Here is an 11,920-nt window from a genome sequence, read left to right as displayed (position 1 = left end):
GTTATATATGTTATTGCTAAACCCAAGACGTTATACATACATACATACATACATACATACATATTATTTGATTTTTTTTTCTTTCTGGATTCTAGTTTCAATTGGCTAGTTAATTGCTACAAATCAGACTCCCAATAACCAATTAAAATTTAATGTATTTTTGCATGACGAATGGACGAGCCACTTACTACAAAACAAAACAAAAGCTTCACATTATACCAAAAAAATGGACTAGTTAGTTGGGGCAAAATTCCTAACCAAAATATATTTCATAAAAAAGTGTGACAAACATTTAATAAAAAAGCGCACAAAATAGAATAAAGACATCATTCTTTTGTTCATGGCCTCAAACAGTTGGTCACACACCACCTATATAATAACCATAAAGCCCACCCCCTCCTCTCTCCCCTTCCACCACCACCACTCCCGCCGCCGCCGCCGCCGGAAAAATGGGTGGTTTTTGCCTCAAGAAAATCACATTCACGATCGTCGTCGTGCTTCTCGTGTGGTGCTCCGACGTCGACACTTGCAATGCAAGAAGAGCTGGCAAGCACTGGCGGCGGAGTCAGAACTCCGCCGCCTCGCTGTCCAAGAAGAAAGGCCGGAGCCACAGCTCCGGCCACCGCAATGCCGGCAAACCGAAACCGAAGACTCCTCCTCCGCCGCCGCCGCCCACAATTCCGCCGCCCAAGAAAGGTGGTGGGAATGCAGCCGGTTCAACAGTGTTTAATGTGCTGAATTTTGGAGCTAAAGGTGATGGGAAATCAGATGATACAAAGGTAAAAAAAAAAAAATTTAAAAAAATAATACGAACATAAATTTTGTTTTTTGCATGTCTAAATGTGGTCCAAAATTTGACATTCCTCCTGTTTATACTCTTGTTACATTCTCAAAAATTAGCATTTTTTGCATGGTCAATTTTTAGGGAAATTTATGGATAAAACTTCTCCGATCATTGCACATTTTTCTTTTATTATGAAAAACAGATTTCCCATGATTGCAACATAAAAAAAGTTGAAAGCAAACTAGGAATAATCTTTTAAATTATTAGTGAAATATTTCCAGCTGTAGGTATATTAATTATACATAGTAAAAGAAATAACACATTAAATAGCAGGGATAACAGAACTGCCACATATATATTTAATTTAATCCACCAAGATAAGAAAAAAAAAAAAAAACAGAACTGTCACATAAATAGACAAGAGGAAAAAATGAGGTGGTCCACTAAAATTCCCAAACAATAACTCAAATATTTTGTTCCACACAAACTAACAACTATAACAAGTTTCCCTCAAAAAAAAACAACTATAACAAGTTAAATTCTAATAATCCAAAAATTCACAAGCAGCATAGGAGTTGATGATGCCCATGTTTGACCACATGGAAAATTGGCCCTAGAATAAAAAAAATCATGACTAAATATATGATTTTTTATCCAATTTTGATTTTGTATATGAATTAAATATTCTGCCTTTAAATATATGAATTTTTAATTATTCATAATTTTCATACAGTTGTCAATTTTAACGAATTAATATTATCGTTACTAGTTGAAGCGACACAATTTGTACATTTAGAGATAAAATTTTAAATTTATATGCGAAATTAGAATTTAGTGGATGTTCGTGTATTTAGACACAATTTCCATTTGGATTATATATCTTATTAATTTCAAGTTTAAAGAATAACAGCAAACTGAAAAAAAAAATAAAAAAAAATCCCTCTGTTTTTGTATGGCGAAATTCAGGCATTTCAAGCTGCCTGGGCTGCTGCTTGTAAGGTCGAAGCTTCAATCATTAATGTCCCAGAAAAATACGTCTTTTTGGTGGGGCCCATCTCGTTTTCCGGTCCATACTGCCAGCACGACATCGTTTTTCAGGTATAAACAATTTTTTTTTTTTTTATCTGTGAATTTTTCAATTGAAGATGAAATTCATTCATTGATTGATCACCATGTGTTTGTTGAAATGCCGCAGTTAGATGGCACGATTGTTGCCCCCACGGGCTCGAGCCACTGGGGCTCAGGGCTTCTCCAATGGCTCGAGTTCACTAAGCTGGTCGGGCTCACGATCAAGGGAAGTGGCGTGATCGACGGGAACGGCGCCGTTTGGTGGCAGAGCGTTGATGATCATGATCCCTTTGATGATCAGGCCAAGCTGATCTTCCCAACCAACCTCACATTCGGACAAAAACCTCCAGCTCCGGTAATGAAATTTTTATCCCAATTTCTTTGTCTTTTTTCGGATTAGTCCGAAAAATATGTCATCGACTTATGTTTTCACTTTAAAAATACTTTTGAAAATTTTTGATTTATATCTTACCTTATAAAATTTGGTGATAGAATGATGAGTCACCTCGCCGGATTCTTATGTGGGGTTTATGGGTTCATAGCAATTTTATTGAATAATGCAGATTCTAAGAGGTGATTCAATTTTTTTTTTCAAAATTGAAGCCTTTTAAAGTGAAAAGCAAGTAACATTTTTTGAAAAATGCTAAAAATTGGGGACACAAACTATAACTAATCATTTTTTTTATGTTATTCTTTTAGTTTTCTCCAACACTCTGTTTTGTTTTAACTTTAGTTTGATTGTGGCAGGTGAGTAGCTCACTTGGTGGGAAGATGCCAAGCATCAAACCAACTGTAAGAGCCAATTGAAACAATAGGGGAAAAAAAGGAATTCTTGAAAAAAAAATTAACTTGTTTTGGCTGAATGTGTGAATTCTTGATTTTTTTTTTGCAGGCGCTTAGATTCTATGGGAGTTTCAACGTGACGGTGAGTGGCATAACGATCCAAAACAGCCCTCAGTGCCACCTGAAGTTCGACAACTGCATTGGAGTCGCGGTGTACAACTTCAGCGTCTCCTCGCCTGCAGACAGCCCCAACACCGATGGCATTCATCTGCAGAACTCCAAAGACGTGCTGATCCGCAGCTCAACCCTCGCTTGTGGTAAATAAAACTACGTTGCATCTCAGCAAGAATGATTTGCGTTTACTAGTTTTGTCATTACATAATGTGTATGTATGTTTAGGACAAATTTGTGATCCATTTTGATGTCATCTTTTATCCTTAGTGAGGGGACCTTATAGCAACCACACATCCTTCAAATCAAGCCATCTATTGGTGGCCCTTTCATCTTCATAACTCTTTAGGGGCCGTGTTTGCTTTAGGATTGTCGTTTATAAACTCCAACAACTTATAAGATGTCCAAGTGTTTGGATAATTGAGCTTATAAGCTAGAGGGATGAATTTGGAAGGAGATATGCATTCAAATCAAACCATATATTGGTGGCCCTTTCATCTTGATAACTCTTTAGGGCCGTGTTTGCTTTAGGATTGTCGTATATAAACTCTAACGACTTATAAGATGTCAAAGTGGTTGGATAACTGAGCTTATAAGCTAGAGGGATGAATTTGGAAGGAGATATGATGGAAATAACAATGATTGTTGCTTATAACTTATGTTTTGAGTAGTTTATAAGCTGTTGGAGCTTATTTTTACAGCTGTTTAGCTGTGGAAAAGAATATGAAATATGTTGAATTTATCATATTAGTGCAGAATGAGACAAGATATGGATGTGAAATTATTGGTGTATTGAAATGAAACTACTTTAGCCAAAAAATGAGGATTGTTTTGTTGCTGCAGGGGATGACTGCGTGTCCATACAAACCGGATGCACGAACGTATACATACACAACGTGAACTGTGGGCCGGGGCACGGGATCAGCATCGGGGGGCTGGGGAAGGACAACACCAAGGCCTGCGTGTCGAACATCACTGTCAGAGACGTCGTGATGCACAACACGATGAATGGAGTCCGGATCAAGACGTGGCAGGTAATGGAAAAAGCCTTTCTCCTAGCACACCTGCGTTTTTGTTTTACGAATCTTGCCCTAACCCGAACAATGCTGCCTTCGTGTAGGGCGGGTCGGGGTCCGTGCAGGGCGTGCAGTTCTCGAACATCCAAGTCTCCGAGGTGCAGCTGCCCATAGTCATCGACCAGTTCTACTGCGACAAGAGCTCGTGCAGGAACCAGTCCTCCGCGGTGGCCCTGTCCGGGATCAACTACGAGAACATACGTGGGACCTACACAATTAAACCCGTGCACTTTGCCTGCAGCGACCACATGCCCTGCACGGACGTTACCCTAACCAACATTCAGCTGAGGCCACAGCCGGAGCGCTACCACATGTATAGCCCCTTCTGCTGGCAGGCCTTCGGGCAGCTCTACTCCCCGATGGTCCCTCCGGTCGAGTGCCTCCAGGTCGGGAAGCCGTCGAGCAACAAGATTCAAGGGGATCATGATTCTTGCTAGGTATATTGGTCCATGACATTTTGAGATGTTTCTTTCTTGCTATGTATAGTGATGGAGTTTACTATATATATTTGGTGGTGTATTCTTTTGTGTGGTCGGCGTGCTCGGGCTGGCCCCTTTTAGCACCATTAGTTAGTCATCAAGAATATTTTTAGCAAATATTAGATGATATATAATTATCAATAATTTGTTTACTAAGATAGTGAGGTTACATGAGGTTTCTCCATAGTGTGAAAAGTGTATGAAAGTTTGTTTGAGAAAATTGTTAGGATGAAGATTATCTATTGATAGATTCTTCCCTAGATGTTAGGGATATTCATCGCGACGAATATATTTCAACGCTCGTATTTTGACTAGGTTATTAAAAAAAAGACAAATAAATGTAAAAATTTGTGTGAGACTGTCTCATCAAAATTTTATGTGCACGATCAAATAGAGCAAAACTTCGCTCTATTTAAACTAGGACAAAAAAAATGATAAATAAACGTAAAATCTCATACGAGAATGAGACCGTCTTATGAGACGAATGAAGTTTCACATGCCAAAATTTTATTGGTATTTATACTTATAAATACGCCGTTGAATATGAATTTGAATCTAAATCATTGTCCCCTCTTATGATGAGACGGTCTCACACGACTTTGCCTTAAATGTGATTTCCTATGTATGAATTATGGTAATTTTTTTTTTTCTGATAAATTACATAAGTAAATAAAGAAAATTTTAACGACCACGCGACGGAGGACTCAAATTCAGGACCTTAGGTCTTGGGTATTAACCTCCTATCACTGTGCCAACACACGCACACATGAATTATGGTACGTTTGGACACTGAAGAACTTGACTTCATAGATTCTTAAAAAAAAAAAAAGGAGCCCATCTACTCAATGTGATACTGGGCCCATTTCGTAAAGTGGGAAATTTGTTGTTTTCAATGTGATTAGGCCCAAAAATATGTCAAATAAATAATAATATAAAAATACTAATATTATAATATCATAAATCATGTTATGAAAAGGGGGATTTTCTTTAATACACAAGTTTTTAATACTTGATACACTTCATACCCATTTTTTTTTTTTATTTTGCTACACTCTATATCCACTTGATTTTTTTAATATTTGTTTGTTGAAAAAAGTGAATTGATAGTGACATAAATTTGAGTAATCATTGTGAGAAGTGATGATTCGTACAATGATTCTCTTCTTGATGAAGTTTCCGATTGTAAAGTTTTCGATTAAATGAAGTTTCCGCTTATTTCAATAATCAAAGTTTCCGTTTCCGCCTATTTGTTATCTAGCATATCAAACTTTCCGAATTTTCCTTTACTGTTACTTAATTAATTGTAGTTTTCGCTCATTTATTTTAAGTTTTCGCTCGCTCATTTTAAACTTTCCGGTTGCTCATTTTTAGTTTCCGCCAATTAAATTTTTCCTCTCCAAGATTTTCGATAGAGAGAGGGCAGTACTAGGGGTGTTGTACTTTCATCTGACAAATCAAATCTCGAGTACAATGAAAATTATATTTTAATGCATATGGGTATGTGGTGTAGGAATTTTAAAAAGTGGATATTGGTGGTACAATTTTCACAAAGTTGTGTAATATTAACTATTTCCACTTATGAAAATATCATTGTCACACTATAAAAATTAAGAAAGATAGTTTAAAAAATTTCAGATACGTTTGTATACAACTTAGAATTTATAAGGTATAATTTATTTTTGTGTTAATATATAGTAGTAGCCTAAAATATAAAAACAATTTTAAAAAAAGCCACAACTATAAAACTATAGTAAAAGTAGCCATTTTGTAGTGAAAAGACAAATATATCCTCAGTGGGCCCCACAAAATCTCTCTCTCTCTCCTCTCCTCTCTCTCTCTCGATTTTTGTTGCTTTCAAATTTGTTTTATTCCTCAACAACTAATGCTGACATCACAATTAATATTTCCATGTAACTTTGTTTTGCAGAGTAAGAAAATAGAATCCAGGACGTTCTCTTCTCTCTCCGCTCATCTCTCTCTCTCCGGCGTGACTCTGGCGCTTCTCTCTCCGGCAGCATCCAGGACCTTCTCTCGCTCATGGGGTTGGGGTTGGCAGCATCCAGGACCTTCTCTCGCCTGAAACAGTTGCATGAATCGGGGGAGACCCTCTTCCACAGAAGCGCTCCCCGACAAATAGTCGCGCGACTCCGGCTCGACTCCGGCGCGACTCCGGCGCTTCCACGGAAGCAATCTGCGGGCAGGGACGAAGGAGAAGCCCACGCCCCACCGCTGCTGCTGCCCCGTGACGGGACCCTCTTCAACCTCCCCCAAACCCTCTTCCCCTACCGGAGCTCAACCTGCAACCAGACTGGTGGAGGAGCTGCTGCAGAACGAGCCTCCGCTGTAGAGACGGTGAAGGGTGCGGCGGAGACGGCGGCGGACAAGACCAAGGGCGCCTGGGGGTGGCCATGGATACGACGCAAGAACTGTTCTCAACCACCTTCAACACATCTAACCTATTAAATTAAATTGTCAGAAAATATAAGTTTGGATAGCAATTTACTGTACTACATTACCTACAATTTAATTAGTGCACAAACATGGTAATAACATTTATTTCTATTTTATTTTCATTACAATTCGTACATTCATTTATACTTCTAAATGTTGGTTGGTAAAGACAAGTTTATTAACTGGAATCAAAAGACATACACTTACACAATAGTAATTTGAAAATCCAAAAAATTGTATTTGTAGAGAGAAATTTTGAAAATAAGATATGGAGAGCTAGAGTTTGGAAATATTATTGATTCTCGAAGGTGCAGCCTCATTTCTATTAAGGTACGTAATAAAGTTGAAAAAACGCATGTTCTTGAGTACACGAATCGATACACGAAAGAATACACGAATGAGCTTTTATGCCTCAAATCTAATTTTTTTGTTGATTTGTTGTTAACATAATGCATAGTTTAATATTTTGAAGTGAATATTGTAGGTATCAAACATTATTTATGAATTACAGTAGGACACGAAATCTTAGGTCGACTGATCTTGAGTGCACGAAGTGATACACGAATTATACACGAATTTACTTTCATGCCACAAACATAATTTATTGATTTATTTATTGCTAATATACTGTATATTTTAATGTTTTCAGTTGAAAATTGTTTGAACCATATTTAGATTTTAGTTACAGTAGGACACGAAATTCTTAAGTTGAATGATCTTGTGTACACGAAGTATACACATAACACTACACAAATGCATTTTTATGCCATAAACCTTGAATTTTGGTTGATTTGTTGCTATTATAATGCATAGTTTAATATTTCAAAGTGTACACGAATCTATACACGACTAGAGTTTTTCAGTGCACGAGTCTTTACACAACTAGGGTTTTTCAGTGCACGAGCCTGTACACGAAACTATGCACGATATGTACACGAAACTGAAGAACCAGGTTTTTGTGTACAATTTCGTGCACTTGATAACTATGGATGATGCCAGGTTTCATGTATGTCTTTGTGTTCTAATTTATAGATTTCGTGTATTATTCGTGTACTGAAGAAATAGGTTTTGTGTATGACTTCGTGCACTTGATATTAATAAATAAAAACAGCTTTCGTGTACTGTTTCGTGTTTATGTTTATAGGTTCCGTGTACTCTTTCGTGTATCTATTTACAGGTATTGTGTCTTATTTTGTGTACTATGTCGTGTATTGAAGAACATGTTCAAGTGTGCACGAGATATTGTACACGACTATTACCTTTTGGACACGACACTAGACACGAAATCAAATTACATACTTTTAAATGATTTGGCATCGATATGGATGTTAACATTTTCATTTTCATTTAAAATTATGCTTCAAATCTCAAAATAAACTTACTTAACACGATTTTATTGAATTCTCTATTAGATTAGTGAAAGTTAAAACTTACAACTTTGTAAGAGAATCCACGTAAATATTAATGAAGTAACTTAATATTTATACGAATAATAAGTCATATTGTTGTTTTGAAGACAATGTTATGTAAATATTATGAAAACTACTCAATTGGCTCATTGCACCAATTTATAATGATGGATCAATTCAAAAATCGATCTAAAATCAATCATCCTATACGGTGCACGAGATTAGGGTACCGTGTACCCTAATCTCGTGCACCGTATAGGATGATTGATTTTAGATCGATTTTTGAATTGATCCATCATTATAAATTGGTGCAATGAGCCAATTGAGTAGTTTTCATAATATTTACATAACATTGTCTTCAAAACAACAATATGACTTATTATTCGTATAAATATTAAGTTACTTCATTAATATTTATGTGGATTCTCTTACAAAGTTGTAAGTTTTAACTTTCACTAATCTAATAGAGAATTCAATAAAATCGTTTTAAGTAAGTTTATTTTGAGATTTGAAGCATAATTCTCAATGAAAATGAAAATGTTAACATCCATATCGATGCCAAATCATTTAAAAGTATGTTATTTGATTTCGTGTCTAGTGTCGTGTCCAAAAGGTAATAGTCGTGTACAATATCTCGTGCACACTTGAACATGTTCTTCAATACACGACATAGTACACGAAACCTAGAAATATAAACACGAAAGAGTACACGAAAGCTGTTTTTATTTATTAATATCAAGTGCACGAAGTCATACACAAAACCTATTTCTTCAGTACACGAATAGTACACGAAATCTGTAAATTAGAACACAAAGACATACACGAAACCTGGCATCATCCATAGTTATCAAGTACACGAAATTGTACACAAAACCTAGTTCTTCAGTACACAAATAGTACACGATTACAGAATTTAAGCACAATTTCATCCAACATCCAACAAAAGCTCCAACACACAAACACATCATTGTCTAAAAATAGTCCAAAACATACATATTAGCACATTCATCCATGATAACTACATTGTCTAAAACATTTTCCAAAACAATAACATAATCAATCCATAATAACAACTACTATGCCAAACACAAGCTCCAAACTCGACGAGTTATCTTCAACCGAAATGTGTGAGCAACACTATCGTCTACTTGTCTAGTACGTGGATGACCTGTGATAATTCGATCCAAGTACATGCAAGCATAAACACCACAACTTACATAATCTTGCTGAACGAATTGCTCGGTAGAAGGAACAGTCACCAATGTAAGGAAGTCCATCTTTTTAGTGAGGCTTGTTCTTTTTCCCCAGAATCCTCCTTTGTTCAAAAGCTTTGGCAACAAGCGAGTCACGGGCTTCATTTGGACCATGCGCTCAAACCATAAGTCTTGATTATGTATATTGTATTCATGCGCCTTGGAGTCGTGCAACTCGACAACCCAATCAATAAGGTTAATGCGGATAGTGACCCAATGATTATCAACATTGCAAATTGTCACAATCTACAATAGATACCAATGTTTTTGTGTAAATATAATAAAATAAAATTTAACAAAGTAAATAAAAGATTGAAGTATACATAAATAATTATACTTACGTAATCCGCATCCAAACATGAACGAGAATATGGATTGTTTGTCTCATTGACCCGAGAAAGAAGCACCTTAGGTACTTTCCACCTTAGATACTGACACTTTTAAGAAACTTGGTAACCTTGAGGGTCATTGGGATGTAGTATAGCAAACTCCCTCTTCAGGTCTTCCTACAAAACACAAAAAAATGAATTAGTTAGTTCATACATAAAGAAGATATATAATAACATGTCGTATACTTACATAAAAGCCTGTATCCACAAATATCGTGTTTGTTGGATCCACACTAGGCTTTAAGCCTATTTGGATATTCGAATTCTCGCCCACCAACCGGTGTATCACCAAGATGTATAGATTTATAATCTGCACATTTGTGAAAATAAATTAAATTTATAGAAATTACTACGGGTGTCTTTTTTTTTACTAATTAATAAATCAAATTTTAATTAGGTGTAAATTTGATGTGGGCATTGTGGAATTGCTCCCTTCCCACTATAGGTACATTAATTAATAAAATGCAGGATATGAGAATTTTGTGGAATTAATTTTTCCACTCACAATTAAAATATTGCAAATGGGACATTTATTTGACCAATATACATGGGAGTATCAATGCTTTCAAGAACATTTAAAGCCTCAAGTAATCAACTAATTTGCCTCAAGTCAGAACCTATTCTCTTATAATTAAATTGTAAAGCAAAAAAAACGGAGTTAGTTTACATATATCTATCTGCATTTCTTGATATAGTCAAAATCTTGCAATTTAAGTAATTGACATTTTCTTTTGAAAGGATTAACAATTATTAAATCGTAGTTAATGGTGGTGTGAGTTTGTGATTTTGCTATTAAACCATCTTGCAACATGCATAATATTATTATTATTATTATTATTATTATTATTATTATTATTATTATTATTATTATTATTCAGGTGATTTTATAAATAAATTGAAGTATGATAACATAACAGAAAATAGATTATTCTTGGCTTAATAATTATTTTTTGCTCTTTTCTTTTCATTGTTCCTTTAGGCAAGTTCCCACCAAAGTCAAAAAATTTTGCCTAATTAAAATCATGAGTAGAGTAGAGTAGATAATCTATAATATTTTGCTGAGTATATTAGAGGTTTCTACAGATTCACTGATTTAATCTAATCATCGAAAAACAAAATTAATATTGGAGGAGGCAAGTATTTTAATTTGTGTGTGTATATAATTTGATGCTTACAAGGAGAGATCAATTTGATAAATATAATCGATTCATTTATCTCATCTGTTTAAACAAAAAAATCGAGAGACAGGAGAGAGAGAGAAGAGAGAGAGAGGGATTTTTGTTGATTTTATTTAATATATTATAGTTATATTATTTGTGGTCCCCATTGAGGATATGTTTGTCTTTTTACTACAAAATGGCTACTTTTACTATAGTTTTATACTTGTGGCTCTATTGAATATATTATTTATTTTATAGGCTAAATATAAATTTCCCCCTTTATTTTTCTTTTCTCTGTATAAAGTATAATTAATTATATCTAGTGGTATATATCGTAATCAGGTTGAGTTAAAGTTACTCACCCATTTTAAAATAGATCTTAATACTCCCTCAAAAATAAAAAAAAATAGATCTTTAATATTTACATTAATATTCGACCAATGAAATGAGCAAAAACCAGATTACCAGAAGGGATATTGGTTTGTGAATACATAAATTGCATATGAATTTAAATTTTGATATAATATTACATACAATTTTAATTTGTTATGAGTTTAAAAAAAGTTTGAAGAAACAAGCTAAAACACAAATTCAACTTAAAACGATACAACAAAAAAAAAAATATTACGCACCATTCTCTTTGAAAATTTACAAAAATTTGTAAATTTTAATTTTATGATAAAATCATAACAAATTGAAAATTCAATATATTATCATATCAAAATTAAATTTTATACACAATTCATAAATTAACTAAAAGTTGGTATATTTCCAACTCAATAATCCTCATCAAAATAATCAAACTGAATTCCATCTTTTGCTTCAGTTCAACAAGGGTAAGAATGTAAATTCCCCTCTCCATAGAATTGCTTTTTATATTAAATAAATGAAACTTAT

General features: G+C 34.7%; 1 protein-coding gene across 1 annotated transcript; it reads left to right on the top strand.

Moving 5' to 3' along the window:
• Positions 1 to 333: 333 nt before the first annotated feature.
• Positions 334 to 4,581, top strand: LOC131025298 (polygalacturonase At1g48100-like). Its single transcript, XM_057955008.1, has 7 exons — positions 334 to 779; positions 1,751 to 1,882; positions 1,980 to 2,207; positions 2,600 to 2,644; positions 2,745 to 2,952; positions 3,650 to 3,840; positions 3,927 to 4,581. The coding sequence occupies exons 1-7, from the start codon at positions 450 to 452 to the stop codon at positions 4,317 to 4,319; spliced, it is 1,527 nt and encodes a 508-aa protein (XP_057810991.1). The 5' UTR covers positions 334 to 449; the 3' UTR covers positions 4,320 to 4,581.
• Positions 4,582 to 11,920: the final 7,339 nt, after the last annotated feature.

The sequence above is a fragment of the Salvia miltiorrhiza genome, chromosome 5 (assembly GCF_028751815.1).
Source record: "Salvia miltiorrhiza cultivar Shanhuang (shh) chromosome 5, IMPLAD_Smil_shh, whole genome shotgun sequence".
In the NCBI taxonomy this organism is placed as follows: Eukaryota; Viridiplantae; Streptophyta; class Magnoliopsida; order Lamiales; family Lamiaceae; genus Salvia; species Salvia miltiorrhiza.
This window is presented reverse-complemented; position numbering and strand designations above follow the sequence as displayed.

Excerpts from the sequence above, each read along its gene's own strand:
- LOC131025298 (XM_057955008.1), top strand. The coding sequence starts at position 450 with ATGGGTGGTTTTTGCCTCAAGAAAATCACATTCACGATCGTCGTCGTG. Across the intron at positions 1,883-1,979 it reads AGCACGACATCGTTTTTCAG|TTAGATGGCACGATTGTTGC; the intron begins GTATAAACAATT and ends GAAATGCCGCAG. Across the intron at positions 3,841-3,926 it reads TCCGGATCAAGACGTGGCAG|GGCGGGTCGGGGTCCGTGCA; the intron begins GTAATGGAAAAA and ends GCCTTCGTGTAG.